Source organism: Saccostrea echinata, unplaced genomic scaffold, assembly GCF_033153115.1.
Source record: "Saccostrea echinata isolate AGI-Se365-2 ecotype Australia unplaced genomic scaffold, CSIRO_AGI_Sech_v1 ptg000012l, whole genome shotgun sequence".
Classification (NCBI taxonomy): Eukaryota; Metazoa; Mollusca; class Bivalvia; order Ostreida; family Ostreidae; genus Saccostrea; species Saccostrea echinata.
Genome location: NW_026889761.1, coordinates 12,238,389 through 12,266,191, shown reverse-complemented (window position 1 = coordinate 12,266,191; position 27,803 = coordinate 12,238,389). Strand labels below are relative to the sequence as shown.

Sequence of the window (27,803 nt, the reverse complement as noted above, 5' to 3'; positions counted from 1 at the left end):
GGTTTTTTTATTTGCACTACTTGTACATGCAAATACATGTTTATAAAAAATACGTATCTTTTAAAGATGCGAATGTGCTAATTATGACTTGCAAATCAGTTGAAGGAAAAGATATTGCACACAATTTTGATTATGTACGTTTACAGTATCATGGGCTATATACACTTCATGAATAGAAATGAAAATATTTATACCTTCCAAAGATGCAAAATATTGTAAGCACAGGCTTCTCTTTATTAAGTCCAACAAAGATTATACATAAATACTGCACGGCAAAATACAAGTATCATTAGCAGGTACATGTATAAGCCTGGCCAAGTGAATCTGCTATTGCTTCAGAAAATTTTATCCATCAATGGTTTTTAAAATTGTTGTTAAAATTTGTTCATTTCACAGGAAAACAACTGTGGCATATGCAATTTTAAAAGTGTTCACAGTACCCACACAAAAGTTATTCACTTCTTTCAAGTCCCTGGTCACCCTTAAAAAAAAAAAAAAAAAAAAAAAAAAAATTACCTATATACAGTGAAAACTGTCTAATCCAACACCTGTGCAATATGTTATATGTTGTGCAATGAATTTGTGAATTCTGACCTTTATTTTCATTCCCATTTCACTATTTCCACGTTCTTTAATCCAACACGTACGTGTAATCCAACACCCTATCCAAACCTTATAGGCAAAGATAAAACATAGCTAATAAAGATTACAAAGCTCATTCTGATGAATATTATCTAGAGGCAAAGCAATCTCATACCAATTGAATGTTCATAATTCATTCAAGTTTGGTCCAGGTAGGGCTTATAGTTACTTGGGAATGGACTTGCTCCTAAAACTGGGATGCCAACACTTAAGCCAGGGTTATAGCATAAGCTCATCTTGACTTCTTCAAGGTGAGCTAAAAATAAAGTGACATGCATCTGTGGTTTGTAATTTTCAAATACAGAAAAAAATCAACTATGGACTTCTGTACTCTGTTTATTGTAAAAATATATACTGGGTACAATTTGAAATGCCCCATTGCAAAAAGGCTGATGGTTTAAATTTAAATACATAATATTACTATAGACTTGTAATTTTACAATTAAACAAACATATAATTATATGTAATTAAACATTATCTATAACGTTTAATTGTACATTCATCATGAAGTGAAACATATAAAAAAAAAAGATATGATACATTCTTATCTATAATACCACTACAGCCACCATTAATATTATGTAAATAAATTATTTTAAAAGAAATTTCAAACCTTGCATGGATGAGTTTATAATAGATCGAGTCATAATTGTATGACAAGGGTATACAGTATATATTTCAGCATTTTTCAGTTGGAGAGCTTACAGATAATAAATAACCATCTTTAATGTTGTCCAGTATGATTTGTAATTCCAAATATGATCTTTTCTGCTCAACAAGTTTCTTACACCTTATAACAGCTAGGTCCCATTATATTGTCATTGCAGAGAAAATATCCATCATTCAACATACTGCATACAAATAAGAGAATTCATGATATATAGTGTCTGGAGAATATACATTGCAATGTACATGAAGAAAATGAAATAGTATCATTCTCAAACAGATATATTTGGGATTTTAAAAAAATCCAAAACAACTAAATAAATGCTCTCTTCTTGAGACATACATCCTCTCAAGATCTCTACCACTAAAGTCCAACATGTATTGTCGTTAAGATTAAATCATATACTCATATAAAACTGGAATTTCAACTCAAAATGATCACAGCACCAAGTATCAGTTATTTCCCTTACACATATCATTTACCTATATCAGTAAACAAGAGGGAAAGTCAAACAAGGTTATTCATTACATAAAAAACTACAGTGTATGTGGAATGATTATAATTATAGAAAGGATGCCTATATTCCTAAAATAGTCAGCACTTTAAACTTTTGCTGGATGGATGTTTTCTTTCCAAATAAAAGAAAGTTCTGGATTTTAAAAAAGGGTTATCAGCTATTACACATACAATAAATACTGTTATAATCGCATATAAGTCAGCTCACTTAGTGGGTAGCAGACCCATTAATAAGTCAGCAGGATTTTTTGCCAGAATCAATAGCATATTTCAGTTCAATGTTCTTTTGTATTTACCTCCAGCTGTTTCAAAGTATGTTCTGGGGTATGATATTGATATTTGATTGTTATGTTAACAATATAAATATACATAATAAAAATATATATTTTGAACAATATATTAAATTGTTCAAAGCTGTAAGCACTTGTACTTCATGTTTATGGTAACCTTACATGATCCTTTCCTGCATGAAAGAACTTTTAGAATATGTCGGACTCCTGACTTTTGTCACTAAATAATAAACAATAGTAGTTGAAGTTGCATATAAATTTGGACAGAAACTTAACTACCAAAAAATCTAACTTATATGCAAGTATATAGTATACTATACAGTATTAAATGTAACATATCAATCCATTTGCTGAGCAGTTTATCACAGAAGTAATCATGGCAACAGTCATGTTCACAATTTACGTTAAGGCTCTTCCAGATTTTCCCATCTTCAACCTCCTATTAAAATCATAGGTCTGTTTTTCATTTTAGAAATGTTAAACATCCCTGCGTGTTGTTTCTTCTTGCGTTTGACGGCTTCTTCGATGACTTGCCAGATTTCGTCTTCCCCTGCCCCTTGACGCAATGCATCCCTTAGGGAAACTTCAGAATTCCCAAACAAGCACACCTTTAAATTTCCATCAGCTGTGACTCTGAGTCTATTGCAGGAACCACAAAAATGCTCACTCATGGAGGTAATGAATCCTATCTGCCCCACAAAGCCAGGCACTTTGTATGCTTTGGATGTATCATTTGTCTGATCTGTCAGTCTTTGGAGATCTGGATAGCTTGATTTAATAGTGTCAATCATTTCTGCATAAGACACCATCTTCTTGAAATTCCATTTGTTTCCATCAAATGGCATGTATTCTATGAACCTAATATCAACATTCTTATCTTTTGTGAGATCTACAAAGTTTACTATTTCCTCTTCATTCACTCCTCTCATAACAACACAGTTCACTTTTACTGGACTGTAGCCCAAATCTAATGCAATATCAATACTGTTCATCACTCGCTCCCATCCCTTTCTCCTTGTGATGAACTCAAATTTTGCCGGGATTAAGGTATCTAGACTGATATTTATTAGATTGAGTCCTGCTTCCTTCAGTTGAGGTAATTTCTTTCCTAGAGTTACTCCATTTGTTGTGATTGCTATTGTCTGCAAATCAAACTCAGTTTTGAAGGAATTGATCCCCTGAATAATTTCTACAAGATCTTTTCGTACTAATGGTTCACCTCCTGTCAAGCGAATTTTGTTGACTCCTTGCTTCATGAATAATTCTGCAATGCGTACAATTTCTTTGCTTGAGAGTAATCTCTCCTTAGGTGTTAAATCTACCCCTTCTTCTGGCATGCAGTATTGGCATCGGAGGTTGCACCGTTCACTTATTGAAATTCGGAGGTAGTTATGATGCCTTCCAAACAAATCCGTCAAAACTGAAGTTTCCTTTGACTTTGATTCAAACTTAGAAAGTTTTTCTTCTTCTTCCAGACATGTGGTATGCTGTGTGCGTTTTGCTTCTATTCTACTCGATGCTGTGTGTCCAATTCGCGTTTGAATATTCTTAAACACTTTGAAAAATTGTCTCCTCATTGTGGAAATGCAGTTATCTGACAAGACTGAAAACCATCAGACCCCCAGTTAAAATATAGGACAACCAAAAATTAGGTCAGCATCCCAATATCTTCTCTCGGTTTTGTTCCAGATTTAGTCATGTAAATGCGTATTCTTATTCAATTTCAGTAGCGAGAAAGTAGGGCTAAATTACCGAGTATCTCTTTTTCTATACACAATGACACGTGCACATTGCATCCCTATGTCAACAATCTAATCAAATTGAAAGTGCAAGTCGCAATTCATGAGTAAGTCGTTCTTGGAACTTTTCGCTCATGCAAACACTGAAACAGCAAAGCCTTTCATCTTCATATGGAAGTAAATATATACGTTGTAAAACTTCCATAGTTCTATTTGCTTATATTTTGTATCTTCACATAAATAAAGAGTTACAAAATAGTTTTAATCTACCAAGGAACGAATTTGACACTAGGTGTCGCTTCTCTATGCCCGCCATGAATATTTTGTTTAACTTGGATCCACAATGAAAGTGACACAATTTTGTATGACACGTTATCAGACCCGTCCTTAAGAACAAGAGAGGATACTTTGGTAAGGACGATAATTCCTAGGGGTTAAATATAAATACTATAGTATCGATTTCTATGCTTTGTTAGGTGTGTATAGGCCATATTCCAAAACTTGAAACTGTCAATTTCAAAGACGTTGTGAAGTCGAAGCATTGGCCATTGCCATGATTGCCGAGTGTAAGTGTGATAAGTTGTAGTATTTTTATTCTAACGTCAAATTATGAAAATCTGTTTCGCCTATCTGATTTGATTGATTAGCCTTGTTTATCAATTTCATGGAACACTGATCTGGTGTCAAAGTATATTGTGGAGGAAATTCGAAATTTATGTAAATGTGATTTATCATGTTTATTAGAAACAAAATCAAGAGATCAAAAGTGTCAAAGCATAGGCATATGAATGTTATATTGAAATGAAGAAAATCTTGAGCCAAAAAATGTGTGTTTCCATTTGTGAGTTAGTTTCTTTTGAGTCCAGGTGTAGGTTTTGTTTATAATAGATAAGATGCATGCATTTTTATATTGAATATTCTTGTAAAAATGTTCAAATTTTTTACATTGCATTTTCCATCACTGGATTCATTAATATATCAAATTTTTCCCATACCAACCAAGTTGTTTACTAATAATGAAAGAAGAGAAATAGATTTTCAAAGGATCTTTTTTCAGGTATGTACAGAATTTCTTTCATAATCTTGATGATAGAAAATAACTTTTTGATAACATCTTTGAATTGCAAAAGCTGGAAAGTCATTTATGAATTTACATGTTGATCCAAGAACAAAAGGAAACACACATTTTATGGGCAAAATGAAGAAAATTGAAGTATTTTTTTTTCTTTTCAGACTTTTGATGGTGTCCAAGGATTCATTGTTCATAAATTTTCATTTGATTGCATGATGTATGTCATGCCTTGAAAGGTGTGAAAATACTTTCGTTACTGCAATACTTTATTAACTTGGAAAGAAAATGTCTGAGAAATATCATAAAGATGGACTATACCGATGGAAAAGGCAAACAGACAATAAAGTGTATTCTAGATCACAGAAAGTGGCCACAACAAGTGATATTCAAAACTGGATCCAGAAAGTTGAAGATGCCTCACAAAGAGCAGCAGAGAGTGTTTTTCAGGGAAAGCCATCAAGACCTCATTCAGGGAAGAGATCTGCAGCTCTGCAGACTGTGGCTCAACTACGGGAACACGACACAGCTCTTACAGAGGCCCAGGATCTCCTGTCTCAGTGGATGGAGGACAAGGTCCGTCTAGATGTGGATGATGGCGGTGGGGATGTCTTCACTGATGATGCTTTGTATCAGAGAACACTAGAATCTAAGGTCAAGAAGGAATGGGATCACATGTTGGATAACAACTTTGAACCTGTTGACATGCCAAGAGTAGTGAAAGAAGACAAGTCTGATCCATATGCTTTTCTGGATAAAATGGATGAAAAGGAAGCTGTGGATTCTATCATTGAGCATATGTTGAATAAGAAACTAGTGAAAGAAGCATTTACGGAGGATCTCGGACTGGATGAGTCATCAACTTACAAAGATCCCAGAACTAAAATGGAGCTTCGACATAAACAGGTGAAAGAGAATCGTGAGAAAAGAGAAAAACAGTTAGAGATGAAAAGGAGAGAACAGCAGGCTAGAAAAACAGCTCAAAATCATGCTAAATTAATGATTATGAAGGAAGAGAAGGACAAGCTAATTAAAGCTAGACAAGAGGAGATGAGTATTAAAAAAGAAATGGCTCGAATAAGGAAAGAAATGCAGGAGGAAAGACAGAAGCAGAAAGAGGCTAAAAAAAGTGAAGAGACAGAGAAGAAAACTGTGATATCAGAAGCCAGACTTATGGTTGACCAGCAGAGAGAGAGAGAAAGAGCAGAAAGACTCCAAAAACAATTAGAAATGGAAGAAAGACAAAAGGTACTGATTCAGAAAATGGAGGAAATGGAGGTTCAGAGAAAAGCTAATGAATTGAAGATTTTACACAACTGTTTTAAAGCCTGGTACAATGTTGTATTAGAGAGAAGATTACAAATTGGGAAAGCAAGGGCTTTATCTGATTGGAAGCTTCTCCTTAGGGCTTGGAATGGATGGAGGTCTGTTGTGCGATCTAAGAAGTTAGAGATGGAAGCAAGGCAGCATGAAATTGATGTGATCAAAACCCACAGAAACAACCAGAGAGCAGAAAACTACCACAGACTTGTATTACTGAAAAAATATTTTTTAGCTTGGCAAATATGGATAAACCAAGAGCAAGAGAGGAAAGAAATGAAAAACATGCAAGAGGAAACAAAGAAGAAAATGGCAGTGTTTCTAGAAGCTGCACAGGAGGGGAAGCTATGGACAGGAGCTCAAGATGACTCTAGTGTACCTAAAGATGTACAAAAGGTGAATGTTGATGAGTTTTTCAACACACAACCAAAACGACCTTCAAGTTCTTTAAGTACAGTATCCTCTGATACGAACATCTCACATAAACAGAAAATATCACCTCCAAACAGAATTCCAACACAGGCATGGCAAATAAACAGGAGACATTTGAACTTAACTCCAGAAGAAATAGGAAAACTAGGAGGAGGAGAAAATTTGGTTGAACAGGAGAAGCCAACAGATGTACAAGTCAGGAAGAGGTTTGGAACACAGCCATGGATGAACACAAAATACATTACAAATAACTTTGAAAATCGACACAATTCTCAGCAAAAGATCATTAAAGAGCAACAAAAGCAGCTTCAAGAGCAAAGGAGAATGATAGAGGATTTACAGTTTGCTCAACAGAAACAAATGCTTCAACAGCAAGCAGACACTCAAAAAGAAATCCAAAACTTGTTAGATAAACAGCCATTATCAGAGAAAGTGTTGAAGGAAAGAGGATGGCTGTCAAATCAGACAGCTGCAAACAGATCTGAGACAAGTGTAAAAACTCAAGGAAACAGAGAACACCACAAACATCCACCTGAAACAAATAGGTCTACCGTAAATGATGGTGAAAGAACAAGTAGATCCAATGTTTCCTCGATTACAACCTCTACTGTAAAATCTAACAGCAAGTATCTAGCCCTTCAAAAGAAGATGGATGAAAGAGCTGCTGAAAGGGCTAAACTGAAAATGGAAAGGGAAGAAAAGAGGAGACAGATGGAGGAAGAAAGATTGGAGAAGTTGAAAGCTGAGGAAGAGGAACTTATACGAAAGGAGCAGGAGGAGAAAAAGGCGAGGATTGCTGCAGTCCAAGAGAAAAAGAAACAGGAAAAATTAAGAGAACAGCGAAAACTGGAACTGGAAGAGAAAATGAAGAGGCTTTCTGCCATGGCAGACGAACACTACCTGAAGTCATTACTGAAATACAAGGGCATGCTTCGGTTTAAAAAACTGGTGGAAAAGGCAAGACAAGATGAAGTGAGAGCTGTGAAACACTGGAGAGAATGTTTGAAGAGGAAAGTCCTAAGACAGTGGAGGGACAATGTCGAAGAAATTCTGAGAGAGAAAGAGAAAATGGCTGTCAAAATGTTTGAGTATTTACTGATCAAAAGATGTTTCAAAAACTGGAGACTAGTTAAGAATCATGTGGAAATTCTTGAAGGAAGGGCAAAACGTTACCACAATAGAAATTTGAAAAACAAAATCTTCTTAACCTGGCGTGACTGGGCACAGCAGGAAAAGATAGATAATATTGAAAAAGAGAGGAGAGCAAGGGAACATTGTATTTGGAGTTTGAAATCCAGGTACTTTCACAAGTGGAGAAGGCATCCAGAGGAATTGAAGAAAGAGAGAGAACGAGAAAAGCGGAGGAAAGACATGAGGTTGACAGTTGCTGCTCTTCTACCAGACTACGAGGGAATAGGGAGAAAAAGTCAAAACGTGGAGGAGGATGTTGATTAGGGAAATCTTTATCATTCCATTCTATCGTATATTTTCTCAATGTTGAGGGTTTTTTGTGTAGTTACAATATTATAAATAAAATTGATTGTGCATTTAGTAAAATCAGTTTAAAAGGTATACATTGGAATGTCATATAATCAGTTTCAATTATGAAATAAGTTTGTAAGAAATGAAATTCACACATTTTTATATATTTAAGGCTTCAAATTCTGTGAATATTAATTTTTTTGCATTCTAATTTAAGGTTGAGGTTCTGAAAGTCACTTGTTGCACCCCTTTACATACAGAAAAGTCTCTTAAAATAATTTACTAAATAGGGTCAAAATTCAGGCTATTTGATTATCTGAACATGGTATCATTGGAACTATATATGTGATGCATTTTTAAGTCTAAAATTCATTGACATATATACATGCATTGAATATAAAAGCCATCAGCATCCATGCATTTAAAAAAAATATATAGCTAGCATGTTGTTAACATCTGGTTTATATCTCTGAGTTGTTTAAATAGCATTTGAATTCCTGCAATAAATGTCACGTGTATATTGGGTTAATTTTATGAAGTTAAACATTTATTTGGCCCATTTTGTATAAGAAGTTCATAGAAAAGGAATAATTTGAGGGAGCAATTGTCATATATATATATATATATATATATATATATATATATATATATATATATATATATATATATATATATATATATTAGATAAATTGATATAGCAGAAATGTTCTTTGCATAGATATAGGTTTCAATGATAGTTGATGACTAGATAGTCAAAGGGAGACAACATAGTTCTCTAGTTTTCCATTGGAATTTTTTTTTGTCCTCAACAGTCTCTTGAATTTCTTTAAAACCAGTTAACTTTAATGAAGTATCAGTAAATTAACTTCTTGTACAAATACTTCATTTGCTAGTGTAAACACCTATTGACTCTACTTTTTAGGTCACCTGAGTCACTCGGGTGACCTATTGCTATCCGTTCTCGTCCGTCGGCGTGCGATGTGCGTCGTGTGTTAACATTTGAACATTTTTAGCTTCTTCTCTGAAACCACTGAACCAATTTCAACCAAATTTGGCATATAGCATCTATGGGTGAAGGGGAACAAAAATTGTGAACTCCATGGTCCCTGCCCCCCTGGGGCCTGAGGGGTGGGGCTAAAACCACCAAAAATAATGCAATCTTTAAAAATCTTCTTCTTTACTCCTGGACATCAAGCAGTCAAACTGTTGGCATCATTGTAATAAGCATTGAGACCTCTACCAAAATTGTGAAATTCATGGCCCCAGGGTCAGGGGTTCTGGTGCTAGGGTGGGGCTATATAGATCATATAGTGAAAGTGCATTATTTCTTTGAAAATCTTCTTCTCTGCTCCTGGGTATTAAATAAAGTAACTAAGTACATAGTTATGAAGAACAAGAGTGCCTCTTTCAAAATTGTGAAATTTATGGCCCCAGGGTCAGGGGTTCTGGTGTTAGGGTGGGGCTCTATTGATTATATAGTGAAAATGTTATTAATTCTTTGAAAATCTTCTTCTCTGCTCCTGGGTATTAAATAAATTAACTAAGTATATAGTTATGATGAGCAAGAGTGCCTCTTTCAAAATTGTGAATTACATGGCCCCAGGGTCAGGGGTTCTGGTGTTAGGGCAGGGCTTTATTGATTATATTGTTAAAATACATTAATTCTTTGAAAATCTTCTTATCTGCTCTTGGTTATTAAATGAACTAATTTAGTACTTAGTTATGATGAGCAAGAGTGCCTCTTCCAAAATTGTGAAATTCATGGCCCCAGGGTCAGGGGTTCTGTTGTTAGGTCGGGGCTCTATTGATTATATAGTTAAAATGCATTAATTCTTTGAAAATCTTTTTCTCTGCTCCTGGGTATTGAATAAAGTAACTTAGTACATAGTTATGATGAGCAAGAGTGCCTCTTCCAAAATTGTGAAATTCATGGCCCCAGGGTCAGGGGTTCTGGTGTTAGGGCGGGGCTCTATTGATTATATAGTGAAAATGTTATTAATTCTTTGAAAATCTTCTTCTCTGCTCCTGGATATTAAATGAACTAAGTTAGTACATAGTTATGATGAGCAAGAGTGCCTCTTCTGAAATTATGAATTTCATGGCCCCAGGGTCAGGGGTTCTGGTGTGAGGGTGGGGCTCTATTGATTATTAGTGAAAAGGCATTAATTCTTTGAAAATCTTCTTCTCTGCTCCTGGGTATTAGATAAACTAACTTAGTATATAGTTATGATGAGCAAGAGTACCTCTTTCAAAATTTTGAATTTCATGGCCCCAGGGTCAGGGGTTCTGGTGTTAGGGCGGGGCTCTATTGATTATATAGAAGAATTGCAATAATTTTCTCTGCTCCTGGGTATTAAGTACATAGTTATGAAGAACAAGAGTGCCTCTTTCAAAATTGTGAATTTCATGGCCCCAGGGTCAGGGTTCTGGAGTTAGGGCGGGGCTCTATTGATTAGGCCAAACAAAAAAATGTGTGTGGTTCCGGTTACACTTCCAAATAAATTAGGGTAGGTAGGTAGGGATTTTTTTTTTTTTTTTTTTTTTTTTTTTTAACAAAATGATTTTCTTAAATTTTTCTAAATAATACCTATCACTGCTTTGCAAATGGCATTTAGATGTGATGTGATAATATACTAGTCAATATTGGTAGGGGACACCTACATGCTAGCTTGCTTTGGATTTAACGCTATTAATCACTTGCACTATGTTTTGCAAGGAGGCCGTCATTGCTGAAACTAAAACTTAAACTGGAGCCATTGATGGAAATCGGGGGGAAATTCCGGAAAAAATATGAAAATTGCCAAAAAAAAGTTTAGGGTCGGGGGTATAAAATAGGGAAGGTCGGGTAACCGGAACCACATATATTTTTTTATTTGGCCTTATATAGTTAAAATGCATTAAACTTTGAAAATCTTCTCTGCTCCTGGGCATTAAATAAAGTAACTTAGTACATAGTTATGATGAGCAAGAGTGCCTCTTCTGAAATTATGAATTTCATGGCCCCAGGGTCATGGGTTCTGGTGTTAGGGCGGGGCTCTATTGATTATATAGTAGAATTGCATTAATTCTTTGAAAATCTTTTTCTCTGCTCCTGGGTATTAAATAAACTAACTAAGAACATAGTTAGGGTGAGCATGACTGCCTTTTCAGAAATTGTTTCATGGCCCTTGGGTCAGGGGTTCTGGTGTTAGGGATGGGCTCCATTGATTATATAGTAAAATTGCATTAATTCTTTGAAAATCTTCTCTGCTCCTGGATATTAAATAAACTATGTACATAGTTATGATGAGCATGACTGCCTCAGAAATTATGAATTTAATGGCCTCTGGGTCAGGGGTTCTGGTGTTAGGGCGGGGCTCTATTGATTATATAGGGAATAGGCATGAATTCTTTCAAAATCTTCTGTGCGCCTGGGTATTTTTCAAACAAAGGAAGTGCATGGTTATGATAAGGAGGAATGCCTCATGGCCCTTGGGTCAGGGGTTCTGGTGAGGGGGAAAGAGCTCTATTGATTATATACAGTGAAAATGCATAAGTTCTTTCAAAATATTTTTTCTACTACTGGTTATAAAGTAAAGAAACAAGCGTATAGTTATAATGAGAAAAGGTGCTTCTTCCAGAATTGTGAGTTCGTGGCCAATGGGTCAGATGTTCTGGGTAAGGATGGGGCTTTATTTAATAATATGGTGAAAATGCATTTCTTTGAAAATCTTCTATGCTTCTGGGGATGTTCAAGGCAAACAGAGGAAAAGTTTTAATATGCAAGGGTATTTTTACCAGAATTTTGAACACCTGGACCATTTAGTCAAGTGTTCTAGTCCTGGCCAGGGCTCTATTAACTTGTATTCTGCTGAGCAAAGTTATTAAACCTTTGCCATTCACCTTTGATAATTAATCAATGTAAATAATGTATTTGAAAGCTTAATAGAATAAGAGAATTATGCAAGATAATTTATTGTATAATGAAAAAGTACTTTCATAGATTTAATGACTTGGAAAGTCAGATAGGCAGATAGATACTAGACCAATTATTTTGTTGATGCTAATCATACTATTTTTCTTGCTTTTGGGCAACAAAGCTTCATTTTTCAGTTTATGGATCCTCTAAATTGTTGTATTGTACTCAGGTGACCGTTAAGGCCCTTGGGCCTCTTGTTTTTTATGGAAGTTGAATGGGAAGAGAGTTCTTTTCTAGGTTCCAAGTGGTATTACACAAATGCTTTCATTTATGTGAGTTTGTAATACTCTTGTTTTGTTATTAAAGAAGATAAGAAGCATATGTTTTGATTCTCTTTTTGAATATCATTATTGGAGATAATTTTTTTTATGTCCATTGACTTTCATGCAATTCTGATGGCAACAGCTAATATTTTGATAGCTAAAAGATTTAAATTGGCCAGGCCCTGAGGTTATTACAGTGTTAACATAACTTATCACCAAGTACATGTAGCAACATGCTTCTAGGTATGGGACTTATTTTCTTAAAAGACCAAGAAAATTAACAGAGGATTTTTAAAATGCTTTGAAATGTTTTTGTTTTATTAGCAGTTCCGTGAATTAAAAAGCTTATCCTTACTATTTTTTTAAATGGGGTCAATGAAATGAAATTTAAAGGAACTTCAAAACATGTCCAGGGTCATGAAAAAACAAAAACATCAATATTATTTTGTGTGAGTGGTAAAGATGCTTATGGTAAAAGCATTCATCCATTATCTCTTGAGGAGGGGATAATCCCGGAAAAACACATCTTTTAAAGAATTTTATCTTCACAGTTATGTCAACTGTTCAAAGGATCATTCACTTCTCAATGAATGGAGACAACTCTCACTAGCTGATAATGTCACATACAGAATTATATATGTCTGCAATGTTGAAAATTGGCTTTTAACAAAACGATCAATTATCAAGACATGTTAAATAGAGGACTTTGCATATACTTGTATGTACACATACATGCATGAATGATTGTGGCTAACACAAGACAATTGGGTCCTTTAAATTTTCATGTACCAATACTTCAGTCATTAGCTCATTTCTGAGAGGGGTAAAGGTTTGTTTTGTGAACTCAATGTCAAGTTTATGAGGGAATTTTATGAACATATTCATTTCAGAAGGTAAAACTTTCAGTCATATGTATAAACACAAGTGTAAAAGGATGAAGGATTAATCAATGCACAAGTATTTAATAAGATTGTAAAATTAAATCATGCATGTATCATTAAAAAAAATTATCCTTGTATTAATTTCCAGCACATGCAGGTCACATTTTACTGATTATGCATTCTTGCTGTAGCCACAACGTTGTGACATATTGGTATAATATAATTTTTTCACGGGAAATGATGAGCAATGTCGATAGTGTTTACACAGATTATGTGATATTTCAATAATGTGACAAAAAAGAAAGCGCCTATATCCTGTGCAGTGTTTATCATTGCTTATCTAGAATATGTATGAAGAGAGAGTGTTAAATCGGTTGTTCATTCTATAGTGTAGTCAAACAGAATTTGGATGAGTATGTCTCGTACATTGTAGCAGTATTGGATTTGGCATGGTGTTTATTGGTTAGGATGAGAGGGTAGATTAAGGCTGTTCTAACAGTGACCCTCCACTTAACACGTTCTTAAGATCAAGGGAAAAGTTAAACACCCGCTCCAACAATAACTTGTGAACAATGTGTATTGATAAAATATCCTATGTCCTTTAATAATTGTCCACTGCAAGATTGGACACATGAATATTGCTGTACATAACATGGTTTTGTAACTTTCTTTGAGGGTAAAAGTCAGGCTGGTTTAATTCGCTAATCGCTGTTTTCAGTCTGTGGGATAATCCCACAAAGACCACACTCATTTAATGGTGAGGTCAGCAGGACTATAATAGGACTGATGTCCAGTGCCTTTGTTTTATGAGTTCTTGGTTTTAATCTCCAGGTTGTGTAATGTGAAGATTTTCTGGACTTGGTCATTGTGGATGTACACTAGCCATGTCATGGGCTGGATCAGGAACCCCTATACAAAGTAATGTTCCAGGTAAGCTGTTTATTACATAATTTTTCTTTCTCTTTTTAGCTAGAATATATTAGTTATGAAATATGTATATTAATTGATCAATGTACTGTATGAGCATACTGAATTAAGAAAAATTTGAATTGATATATAATTTAGTTTGTTCTTTTGCACCAACTTGTATGTTTGTCATGTACATGTAAGTGTTGTAGGATTTGAAAATAAAAATAAATAAGAAAAGAAATTGTGTAAGTTTAAAGAGTATCACTTTTACAACCTTTTTAGTATTTTAGAAATCTTAACATTGAAATATATCCTTTTAGCATTTTAGAAATATAGTGGAATTGTGGGAATAAATATTTCAGATATGTGAAATAAGTGAGAGTATGTATTGAGATAATTTAAATCAATAATTTATTCCAAGACCAGTTGCTTATATATTGCTTTATAAATTGAAAAAGTAAATACATGCATTAAACCCCTTTCATTGTTCCTGACAATGCCTAGTTATGTACAAGTCCTTTCTGAATATATATCAAGGAGATAGCTATTCTGAATACCGGTATGTTTGTTTTTTAAATTTTAAATACCATGCACATATTGTCACCTGGAGAATTGTAGACACTTGCCATTCTTAAGTCTCTAGGAATGTTTGACAGAAAATCAAAAGAATAACTTGACAATAATACTCTCCTCATTCTTACTGTTTGACGTCTACAACGAGCTAGGCTTTCTGAAAATTTGTTAACAACTATTGAATGTTGACCCTTATTTCTACCCCCTAGTTGTGCCTATTGGGTCAAGGGTTCAATTTTTTGGTTGAATTTCTGATAAATTAATCAATAGTAAATATAGTCAAGTTTTAAAAATGTGTCATACAAGAAGATACAAAATATATAATTTTTGTTCACACACACACAAAATGATTTTCTATAGTATATTTCTAGTTAGTAGCAAAGAAATCTCTATATTCATTTGTTATAATATTGGCTTTGTTATCTTTTGAGCATTTTAAATCCATATATAGACATAAAGTTTCTCATACTTGTATATTAGGCCATAAAACAACATCTAGGTTAATCATCCAACATTATCTTCCTATGGAGTGTATTTGAGGCCTTTGTACACAATGTACTGAGAAGATCTGCGAAGTTCTGCATAGAAAATGATGATGTTTATCTCGGTAATGATAAGTAATGGCCCTTTAATGTTTAAATTTCCGATTAATTGAGATGTATGCCTTGAATTGTGCTGTCCCATGTACATGTGATTAATTTAGCTCAGTTGGTTCATTGCACACTAGGGTAGGGACCTATGGTTTAATATTTCAGGTAAGACAAGATTTTTAGGAGCAGATGCTTGTCTTTGATCTCTCCTTGGTAACCTGTCCATGCTTTTACAACATGTGTAATCATAATTATATAGAAATAATACATAATCATTGCATTCAATCTAGTATTCTACTATATTCCTTAAAATGATGCATTTATCAGAGAGCTGTATATATTTATGCAGCAGGCTGTTGAGATGCTTCTGGTTCATGATCTTTATTTTCTAGTCCATATGTTTTTTCACATATTTTGGAAAGCAGGAATTGCAATACAGGTATTTCAATAAAATCCAGTAACATATCAATTATAGTTGACAAGACACTGTCTTAGCTATGATTAATCCATCAGTAGCATATTGTAGAAGTTCAGGTAAAGTATGTTGTATTGCATTCTCGTTGAACATTAACGACACAGTGTTCAGTGTTACATAGGTGAATGGAAAGTATATATGAATGTCATGCAGGATATATGTGAAAAATGTTTAACATGTTTTTGAAAAAATGTTAATGCAGCACAAAGTAAACTAGTTAACAATAACTCTTTGATGTATCCATGAAAAAAAGTGTAATCTAATGCTAAATTCCTCCTGAGAATATACAAAATCAATCAGTGTTACATTTTAATTTTATATAATGGATCATAGTAAAACATGACAGTCCTTTAAATATCTGGATAAAATGTAAGCAGCTTTATTAAAATATTTAAAACAAGAATCAGAATCGGTGGGAGATAAAAGAATGGATGTGATCAGACAATATTTTAGTGAGTCTTCCCTATGTTCAGAGAGCACTGAATTCTAATGTTAGGATTTTTAGGATTAATAAAGACAGATGTTGTTTAATCAGATATTTCTGTTATTATTTCAGATTATCAGAAGATGCTACAGAGTAATCTTCTATCATCAGGTATGTGGTTATACATCTTTAATCTGATAAAGTAGATTGCTCTACACAACATCTGTTTTACATCAGTGATGTCATTCCTTTATTAGTGTTCATGTAAAACTGTGTGACAAAGAGAGCTAAAGACACATAGTAAAAAGAAAATGTTATAAGGCGGCACAGATCTTCATTTTTATCTTCCCCTCCCTCCCTTCCCTTGAAACACGTATGTATCATAGAGTACTGTAAAAAATCACTTTTTTGTGGGGGTCAAATTTTCATGGATTGATAAAAAAAACTTTGTTAGAGGGCATCCAAAGCTTCCAAACCCTACGATTTTGGCGTAAGACTAAAGGATAGAGCAGCTAAAATACACCTTATGATTTCTCTATTTATTCTCCCGATTGATTTCCATTTTTCTCATTCAAAAGTTTAAAAAAAAAACACAGAATTTTTCGAGATGTCCATGTTCAGTTTTCACTGTTATAACAAAAAAGTCGTAGTCCTTTCAGCGGTAGCAAGATAATGTATATGTAATACTGTATAAAAAAAAATATACAAAGATAAAGGTACGTGGGGGAGTATTTAAGCAAATAAATGGTATTGCATATTTTTCATAAATTGCCCCCCTGTGTAAGTTTCCATGTTTACATTAAAGCATTTTTCATATCTTGTAGGCTGGAGTAGCAGAGGAGGATCAGAGAGATATAACAGTTACTCCCACCCCAAGAGTCCGCTGTCCCCCACCCCTCAGGACACCCTCACAAATGGACTCAGTTATTCCGACTCGGTCCATCGACCTCATTACCAGTCATACAGACCATCTAAGTATGGAATAACTGATTCAACATATCTAGAGAAAGACTTTAAGGAATTGTCTGCGGAGGATACTTACAGTTATCCAAAGTATGACAGTACGGTCAGTAAAGATACGTTAGAGAGACCGAGATATGACATCAAAGACACACTTGAACGACCTCATAAGTATGACTCGTCTAGTGAACTGTACCAAAGGAAGTACTCCAGTTATACTGTGTCACATGGAGAGGATATTGATGGTCCAATCAATGACAATAATTGGGCCTCGCCCCCAAAATCAGCCCCCTCAGATATTCCAAGTTCAGTATACACAGCACCAGTGAAGTCTCGATCTTCCGTGACAGATGGAGCTGATTATGTGAGGGACAGTAGGAAATCCTCAACTCTATATGAGGATAAGTATTACTCTGATAACGATGCTGTGACTCGTAGTTCTAAATCTCGCTCGAGATATGGCGGAGATTTGAAGTACATGACAGGTGATTTGAGGCAGTGGCAGAGAGGACATATGGACACGTATAGAGAAACTTCCCCCAGCACCCAGGTAAAATTTGCTGTATGTGGATAGGGGAGGGGAATTAATCTCCAGTTCAACTGAATTATTTGTAGTGACTTATGAAATGGCTCTGAATTTATGGATTGCCAAATATAGCAGCAGGCATTATACCCTGTGTACACTATACACTGTACTTATAGATATGGCCAAGTGTATCTAGTACAATAGTAAGTATGAAGACTTGTATGTATACTGACAACTGTGATTGCAGAACTATTTTTCAATAACTATAGCTTGTGTATGTGTTACTCATGAAATCATCTTAACCCAAGTAATAAGACTGGTGTCTACATCACATTCATTATTTTCAAAATTCACCTCAGAATAATGCATTCCACACGAGTGCTTTGAGCATGAGAACTGATAATAATGAAATTCACTGACCTTTTACCTTATTCAAGTAACTTTTTATCTTGTATGTGCTTTTGATCAAATTAAAAAAGTGTTGATATCTATCATTTGTAAAAATTAAGGAACACGATCAGTGGAATGCACTTTGACCAACATTCACAGAATATAGGCATGGAAGCACAAAATTAATTATATGCAGGCTTAATTGATGTTGAGAATTATATCTTGAAATGAAATTATCCCCATATAAATATTTAAAGAAAAATATAAAAAGCCATGAATGAAAAGAAGTAAAAAGACTGAAATAGATGGTAAATGTGTAAAGGGGAATAACTCTCTTTTTAAAAACTTTGGTGACTTGATACAATTTTATCACCAGCAAACATCCTTAGACTCTTCTTACTGGACAAACACCAGAGGCTTCACATACAGTGTAGGTATTCATACATAATTATACTGTCATTTTGACTATTGTTTAATTTCAAGCTAAGGAGATTAATAGGTTTGATTAGGTCTATTTTATGCATTATAGGGATTTTTTTATATATGTTAAGAGAAGTTTTCTTCAGTTTGGTTGATGCTCTGTAGGTTTATATTATTTTATTCCCTTTTTTAAAAGAGTGATCAATTTTTTAAAAAAAGGCTGAGCAATTTTTTTTGGTGCTTTCAAGTAGTTTTGTTTTGTTTTTAGACTATTTAGACTATTTTACATTTCGTAGGACATTATTGGAGAAATATTTTTTAAGTAGATTATATTTTGGCTTTGAATGGAATCCTTTGCTGGTTATAGCAGTGGAATTGTTGTAGAAATTTATATTTTTTAAGTATTTTTTAACATATTGAATTTTTTACTTCACATGAAATGTATAACTAAAATATAGTTAAATGAAAACTGAAATAGTTTGTTTGGCAGTTACTAGTACTCATTTTTATAAGCTTAAGTATATACATGTATGTATTAACTTTAACTCTCAGAAGACTAAGTGCTCACTTTTTTTATAATTTTTTTTTCTTCAGGGAAACTCTAAAGGTGAAACCAATGGAGGTTTTGACTCTCTGTTTAAAAATATTGACGATAATCCCAGAAAGTGGGCATCAGTTAGTAAAGCAGCTGATGATATTATCAAGGAAAAGGACACCTTGGTTGAAAAGTTTGTCAGATTTTATTTAAAATTCATTTTTATACAAAGAAATCTTCATTTGATGGTTTTTTTCTTTCCTAAGATGTTTTGTATAAAAATGTTTTTTTAATAAGGAAACATTTTCCTTGCAGGTTAAAGATGCAGGTGATGAGGTTGGAGGAAGACAACAAACAGTATGAAGGAAAACTCAAGAGAGCAGTACTGAATGGAGAGGGGGGAGAAGGGGAGGCTTACAAACAAATACAGGTAGGAGTGAGGGGGGAGGGGGCTACAAACAGGACAATAAACAGGTAGGAGGGAGGGAGGCCTACAAACAAATACAGGTAGGAGTGAGGGGAGGGAGGGGCCTTCAAACAAATACAGGTAGGAGTGAAGGGGGGTGTACAAACAGGTAGGAGGGAGGGGAGGCCTACAAACAAATACAGATAGGAGATAGGGAAGGCCTACAAATAAATACAGGTAGGAGTGGGGGGGGGGGGTACAAACAGATAGATAGGAATGGGAGGCCTATAAACAGATACAGGTATGGGATGGGACTACAAAGAAATACAGATAGATGGGAGTCGGAGGCCTATAAACAAATACAGGTAGGAGTGGGGGAGGGTACAAACAAATACAGGTAGGAGTGAAGGGGGGGGTTACAAACAAATACAGATAGGAGATAATGGAGGCCTACAAACAAATACAGGTAGGAGCGTGCAAAGGGGGGGGGGGGGGGGGTGACAAACAAATACAAATAGAAGATAGGGGTGGCCTACAAAAAAATACAGGTAGGAGAGAGGGGAGGGGGGGTTAGGCTAAAAACACAGATAGGTGGGAGGGGGAGACCTACAAAGTACAAACAAATACTGATTGGGGAGAGAAGGATTAAAAGCCAATACACCTTGGTAGAGGTAGGGATAGGTGGGAACCTACAAACTGGTAAGAGAGATTGGGAGGTATACGAACACAAATAGATAGAAGGGGAAGGGTGAACAAATAAATACAGTAACATGTGTAACAGGGAGAGGAAAGTAACAAAAAGCAGGTCGAATACCTTCAAAGGGATAATAGAAGAGAGATAGAGTTATTTATAAACTAACACAAATAGGATAGCAGGACAGAGAAACTGCAGGTTTGTTAGACTTACAGTTTAGAATTCTCTTCTTAAGAATAAAAATTGTTATATAATTTTGAACCCATTTAACATGTTTAAAATGTTCATATCCAGTTTATGATACATGTATTATTTGTTCTTATCTCTGCAGAGGCTTATTAACCATGAAATAAAATACATTTTGTATCTGAAATATATTAATATTTCAATGGATATATGACAATGAATTATTTTTGTTATCATATGCTTAACTATTGGAGTTAACGGCAGTAATTTTTTTTTCTTGAATCATTGATTGATATGTTTGAATATAAACATCAAACAAATAATTGTAGGAACTTGAACTCAAGAATGCACAACTAAAAGCAGAGAATGCAGAAATTAGAACTAAGAAGAATGCTGAGTTGGATGAGTTGGAAATGAAGTTAGGGTAAGATTCTATATAAGTCATCAGATATATAATCATGATTGATATATTTAACTGTATTTCAAATCTCTTGAGTAACTGCCAGTTTATTGTTACTGTTTCTTCTATCCTTGTTTGCACCTGATATACGTAAACATTTTCTTATATTGCCCTGCAGAGCCACAGAACAGGAAGTAGACCAGCTGAGAGCAATACTCAGAAAACGAGGGTCAGGTCCAGAGTACTCAAACTCACAGGTAAATAACTCAGACTTGCAGGTTAAAAACTCAAACTCACAGGTAAATAACTCAAACTCACGGGTAAATAACTCAGACTCATGGGTAAATAACTCAGACTTACAGGTAACTAACTCAAACTCACAGGTAAATAAATCAGACTCACAGGTAAATAACTCAGACTCACAGGTGAATAACTCAGTCTCTCAGGTAAATATCTCAAACTCACAGGTAAATATTTCATACTCTCAGGGAAATAACTCAGACTTACAGGTAAATAACTCAGACTCACAGGTAAATAACTCAAACTCACAGGTAAATAACTCAAACTCACGGGTAAATAACTCAGACTCGCGGGTAAATAACTCAGACTTACAGGTAACTAACTCAAAGTCACAGGTAAATAAATCAGACTCACAAGAAAGTAACTCAGACTCACAGGCAAATAAAACTGACTCACGGGTAAATAAGTCAGACTCAGGGGTAAATAACTCAGACTCACATGTAAATAACTCAGACTCACAGGTAAATAAATTATTTTGAAGAATGTCATATTGTGTCTGACTCATGGATAAACTAAACCCTAAAGAGGGTACTTAGGTAAAAATAAAACCTTCAAGTTGAATAAGACTTAAAACAATGTCATGGTAATGTGTTATATATACTGTAATATAGTACAAATATACTGGATTAATAATACTAATAATTATACTAATATCTTGGATAAATTACACTTAGGACAGAAACTTAATTAAAATGCAAGACATACTTGGTTCTGTAAGCAGTATAATCTTGTATTGTAGTTTTATGAGCTGGACAGAGAGAAAGAGGACTGGAAGAGGAAATACCTTGAGATGTTTGATAATCACAGTCAGATGAAGGAAAAACTGGACGAACTACAAAGTTATCTGTCTGACCTTCCTACAGTAGAGGAAAGCATGAAAAATGTCCAAGAAATATCCTTCATTATAGATTCCTTATTGCATTTAGAGGGATTCATTTCATTTTTAATCCATTGCTTGGCATGAATCAACTTTTTTTTAAAGCCTCAACTTTCAGTAATTCTGTTTATGTATATTAAAATATTCATATTTACAAGTTAATAAAAATGATTTGTCAAAGATATGTCTCATATAATGATTTCTTGCACAATCCATTTAGACTGCTAAAATTTATGAACATGTACCAATTCTAAACTGAGGTGAACATTATTTATTTGTAATGAATGTACATTTAAGCATAAAATCAAATTTGAAGATGTGATGCTTTTAAAGTTTTATAGAACATTGTCATATAAATTAGTTATCTCCTTAACTGAGGGCACCTTCAGAGCTTAAGGGAGAAGATCCAGTTCCAGGAGGGACGAATTGAAGAGCTTCAGCAGAGGTTGTACGAGGGCAAAAAAGCCCTGACTTCCCGTGAGGTCCAGATTCAGGAGCTAGAGCAAAAGGTATGACATAATTCTTGGGTGATTAAATATTTCCTTTTTTTTTCAGTAAAATGTTTAATTGCAGAAATTTTTTAGCTGCACAAATTTACATCGTAAATTCTGATGCAGTTTTCTTACAGTAGAAATTAAGTATAGGTTGCAATGTTTGCTTTTTGTAATTTATCACAAAGCAGATAGAAGGGTCTTAATGTACTTATGAAATATTTTTCAGGAAAAAAGATTAGCAGGGCAGGTAGCTGTTGTTACAGGGGAGATAGACAGGATAAAATCTGAGGGGGAGGGGGCAGAACTTCACAAGTGTGAGGAACAGCTCCAGAGGGTCAAACATGAGAACGAACGTCTGGCCATAGATCTGGACAAGGCTAAAAAGGTAAAAATTGTCTGCTTAATTTACCTGGGCATGGCTATAAAGGTAAGATTGTGCCCTTAATTTACCTGGACAAGGCTAAAAAGGTAAGATTGTGCTCTTAATTTACCTGGACATGGCTAAAAAGGTGAGATGGACAAGGACAAAAATGTGAGGTTGTCTCCTTAATTAACATGGACTAGGCTTAAAGGGTACTGAGTATGTTAAATCTTACGTGAGGAAAAAATATTCATGTAGATTTAATTAACTGGGCAAAACTTAAGAAATTCTGTTCATACCCGGTATTACTAATCCAGAACAAGGCAAAATGTATCACACGACTTATAGGAAAATTATGCAAAAAGGCAGTGGAAAGACTACGTGCATTCGGAATTGATTTCAGAAATGGAAAATTTGTGGCAGAGGTTGGGTTGAATACTCATGTACAGTTACATTTGTAATTAATCCATTAGTTATATTAATTTTTTAGCTGTTGGAGATGAGTCATCGTAAATTGAGACATTCGGAGGTGAAGCATCAGAACGAGGTTAAACAGCTACAGGAGAGGCTGACACACGAGGAGGAGTCTGTGGAGGCCCTGAGGGGGGACTGTAGAATGAAAGAGGAGAACATCAAAAAACTTAAACGATCAATGAAAGAGGTAAAAAGCAGTTGTGATCTAGATACTTACAGTACAGGCCACGAGTTTTCCCCGAAAAACACAGGGCCCCGTGGACCGAAAGTCCACGCTTTTGCGTGGACCTTGAACAAAGTCGGCGTCTTTGAAGTTAGGGTGTCTGTGCACCGTGTAACACGGTGTGTATGCGCGGTGTATCGCAGTGCCTCATTAGGATATCACACAGAACTTTTCTTTGTCTGTATTTAATCAACTAAATCAATTTCCTTTTAAATCAATTGTTTTCATTTTTTCTTAAATATTACTACTTCTTTACCGATATACAGATGTTTGAACAAATAAGATGCCCTTAAACCGAAGATCCACGTGCTCTTGTCCAGCAAAATACAAACTCTTCAAAATGTGTACGTATATCCATGTACATGTAAGTCGCGTTTCAAAAACCTAACGAGAGAAAAAATATGTTCAATAGTTAGACTATTATTATACTACAAAGGAATACACATTCGTAAATTAATTACCTGGTTGTCATTTCTCTCGATAACTGTGTTCATTTAAATTACAGTCATTTTGGTAACAAGATCTCTTATGCCATATGTATGCATTCATATGTGGTATTTATCAGATGCATGGTTTATTTTATAAAATAATTAATCATTTTCTACGTTAGGAGAATTTTAAAAAAAAAATGCATCTAAATGAATGAAATAAAAAACCGTGTCAGATACACACACATAAACTTTGCTCTCTGATTATTACTCGGCGAATTATACTTTCGATTAAGGATTATTGCAATCTGTAATCATGTACAATATGGAGGTAAATATCTCTCACACACACACACACACACCCTCACACACACACATAAAGCCGACTTTTGGTAACTCAAATCTGCTTTTCAACTACTTTGCAAATATTAGCTTATATGAAAAATGTGCCGTACGGTTTGCGAAAAAAAAAAAATCAATTAGCGAATGTAGAGCGGGGATGATAGAACAAAGCTTCTCATGGTCAAAGTCTATGTTAAGTTATTATCAATAAAATAAATCCCTAGCCTCTTTCAAGTTACATGCATTATGTTTGCAAACTTTCAGGGCCATCTAGCGTTGTGCGATTTTGATTGACAGGTAGAGCACGAGGATTTTGTGTGTTACGGAGAACAAATTGACTGAACACATGTTGTAACTGAGTTGAATATGAAACGAAGTTACGGAATTTAAATAGTATTATAGAATAGTTAATTGTGACTTTGGTGATGTAAATAAAACGAAGAATTAAATTTGTAAGCTCTCTCTCTCTCTCTCGCTCTCTCTCTCTGACACTGTTTCTTTACACACTTTTCATTTAAATGAAAACTTATTAAATACCTATTTTAAATGCATAAATACTAGTTTATGAAAAGATAAAAACAATCGTCTGTTACGAGAAATACTCTTCGACATTTTAATGCAAAGAATTTTTTTTTTGCAGATTTTTACAAAAGAGGGTTAAGAGAATCTCTCTCTTTCTTCCTCTCTCTCTCTCTCTCTCTGACATTGTTTCTTTACACACTTTTCAATTAAAGAAAATTTTATTACATACTTACGCTGAAAGGATTTTCAACATACTAGTTTATGAAAATCTTTAATGAGAAATACGCACATTATTGTACACAGAGATTTCGTGTTTTTGTTGTCGATTCTCGCTTATGAATTCAGAATAATTTAAGATTAACAAAATAAATGTGCTCTACTCCTTGAATTGTATAACATGTATACTAAAACAACTGCAGCTCGGATTGTACATGTATACTACATGTAACACAAATGCAGCTCGATGGATCATGCTATTTAGTCTTTCTTGCATGAGCACATGGAATTAAATTTTTCGAAATATGAACTTCCGGGCGCACGATAAATTCAAAAAATTGCGGCACGGAGGGAATTTTCTGGGCACAGTGCAACACGGGGAACATTAGCTGGGATTTTTCTAGACACGGTGCCACACGGTGTGCCTACCTGTGTATTTCAAATCCACACACACCGTGCTACACCGTGTACACGTGTAACACAGACCATTTTACACGGTGTGTTTTCCACCGTGCGACGGGGAAAGCTCGTGGGCTGTACTGTACATTGTACATGTTGTTTGACTTAATATGTATAATACCAAAATTATTAATAACTTTTATAAATCTCTCCTAGTTTAAATGAAAAGTATGTAAATGACCTCGATTCTTATTCTATAGCAATAAAAATTCTGCTTGAGGTGATTTATTTAAGATTTATTTAACCATATAAAACTAATCTATTGTTAATGTTTGTTATTTTGTAGCTGAGCAGTAAAAATCAAGACTTGATGGAACAGATCCTGATCATAAGGGAGCAGCTTAAAACTTTAGAGGAGCAGGTAGCGGACGAGAATCAGAAAATCCAACGTCAATTTACACAGGAGCTTAGCATGTGTTACCATGAGCTACAGTCACTGGTCCAAGTATGTGTCCAGCGAGCGGAGGGAAACGATCCAAATATGTCACTACTGTTGGGGGTCAGAGGTCAGTGATAATGTGACCTTGTAAGGTTTAATAGTCTGCCATACTGTACAGTGAAAACTATCAAAAGGAAAATGTTTTATATTGTTAGTTATGATTTTTTTGTCATCTCTACTGGTTGAAAAACCAGTACGGCTTAACATGCAAGGATAAAATGTCTGTCATCCATCAATTTGTTGTCTTTAAGCAATTTTTTCAAAATGCAAATCCTTCTTCAGTTAGAAGAATACACTAAGTTACTATTCTTGTGAGTTATCCTTTTGCTTTTTGTCATGTGTTATTTTGACTGAATATTATTCATTTTCTAAAACTCTTACATCTCTATTTTTCTTCATGAAAACAGCTCCCTCTGAATTGGAGACGGGACAAGAAAACAAAGAGCAGGAGGCTCACACACTGAAGCAATGGCTGGGGAAGGTGAAGGAGCTGAGGGCAGAGATTGAGGGATTGAGGGGCCTTATCTGTAACAAGTATGCTGAGGACCTAGGGGACAACATGAACTGTGTTACCCAGTGAGAGAGAGAGAGTGAGGAATTGAAGGACCTTATATGTAAGAAGTACGCTGAGAACCAAGGGGACAACATGAACTGTGTCACCAAGTGAGAAGGAATTCCAATTCTGCCGTGGCCTATTGGTGTTTCCAATCAAGTCATGTGCTAGTGGTCTTTTAATTTAAATTGACCAGCCTCTAGTGTATCAAAAGCTTTATGATGATAAGCTGCCATGGAGATTTTTGCTGGAAGTCAACAAAATTTGGGTGTGGGTTTTGTCCTCAAACGTTGAAATCGGAATGACTAGAGTACATTGATAAAGTTTTAAAGACGCTTAAATACCGGTATCCAAGACCTTGATATTAATTACTGTTAGCAAAAGCAGCTTAAGGTCAATATGTTTGGGGTCAAAGCACAGGGGAAATATTATTTCAAGGTTATTGCCTTGTTTTGTGATGGTGGAAAATTTGACTCAAATACATGTGCTAGTCCATAATCCCAACTGTCTCGTGTTTTATGAACTTTTATGTTGTAATAGTAGCTTTGTTCACAATGCCAAAACCTACTTTATGATCATACAAAGGGTAATATTATTACACAATGCATTCCATATATCGTGTCATGTTTTATTTGTATAGTGTAATATGTCTTTATGGTGAAATCAGAGAAATCCATTGACAAGAAAGCATTTGTTGCAAAGTATTTGTTGCATATTTCATGAATTTGAACAATCGTTTAGTACACAAGTTAGAAAGCCTGTTTTCAAATTTTTTTAAATTGTGTGTTTAAAATTAATAATCCAGTGAATTTTTCATGCATTATTATACACATATGTATATTTTTGTGTTTGGTTGGGTTTTCATTTTAAAATATGTCCTCTTTCTCAAGCTTTGCCAAATACTATGTGAGATATGTATCATATGGAGACATAAAATACCTGTACCTTTAATGTTTGTTTTGAAGGTGTCACAGTAATGATTCATTATGTATGGTAAATATGTACAGTTTTTGAGACAATTTATGTAAATTATTTGTTGCCAAATCTTCACTGGTTGACAAGTGCCATAGTATGATGTTGTAAATATGGTTGATGTGGATGCATGATCATTCTGAGCTAGTAATACATGTTGAATATTATGCAATGAAGAGCAGAATGTGTACATTGTAAATAACTAATATTCATGGCCTTTCCTCATGTTTTAGGTAAGAAGTATGCATTTATAAGATAAATGTATCTCGTGAAACAGTTTAGTTTCTTGTAGATAGTACAAAACATTAGAATGAAAATCTAAAAGTCAGGAGTTTTTAGTTGTTGGACTAAGTTGTCTTATATTTAGTGATTTCATGCTGAAAATTTTAAAGATT

The 27,803-nt window shown here is 34.6% G+C and overlaps 4 protein-coding genes across 4 annotated transcripts in view; 2 read left to right on the top strand and 2 right to left on the bottom strand.

Moving 5' to 3' along the window:
• The window catches only part of LOC133185364 (NADP-dependent malic enzyme-like), a 70,899-nt gene extending 48,169 nt beyond the window's left edge, over positions 1-22,730 (bottom strand). The window contains exon 1 of the mRNA XM_061320526.1: positions 22,721-22,730. The gene's annotated coding sequence lies outside the window, so the exon portion shown is untranslated. The remainder of the gene's footprint in view (positions 1-22,720) is intronic.
• Positions 1,204-3,903, bottom strand: LOC133185947 (molybdenum cofactor biosynthesis protein 1-like). The gene has a single exon (XM_061321234.1). The coding sequence runs from the start codon at positions 3,691-3,693 to the stop codon at positions 2,548-2,550; it is 1,146 nt and encodes a 381-aa protein (XP_061177218.1). The 5' UTR covers positions 3,694-3,903; the 3' UTR covers positions 1,204-2,547.
• On the top strand, positions 4,230-27,798 carry LOC133185374 (centrosomal protein of 85 kDa-like). The gene is made up of 15 exons (XM_061320537.1): positions 4,230-4,266; positions 14,092-14,190; positions 16,364-16,402; positions 17,056-17,741; positions 18,484-18,537; positions 19,122-19,255; positions 19,378-19,492; positions 20,678-20,772; positions 20,927-21,005; positions 21,788-21,940; positions 22,309-22,434; positions 22,646-22,804; positions 23,271-23,441; positions 25,731-25,950; positions 26,291-27,798. The coding sequence occupies exons 2-15, from the start codon at positions 14,145-14,147 to the stop codon at positions 26,461-26,463; spliced, it is 2,250 nt and encodes a 749-aa protein (XP_061176521.1). The 5' UTR covers positions 4,230-4,266; positions 14,092-14,144; the 3' UTR covers positions 26,464-27,798.
• Positions 5,213-8,131, top strand: LOC133185008 (coiled-coil domain-containing protein 191-like). Its single transcript, XM_061320073.1, has one exon. The coding sequence runs from the start codon at positions 5,213-5,215 to the stop codon at positions 8,129-8,131; it is 2,919 nt and encodes a 972-aa protein (XP_061176057.1).
• Positions 27,799-27,803: the final 5 nt, after the last annotated feature.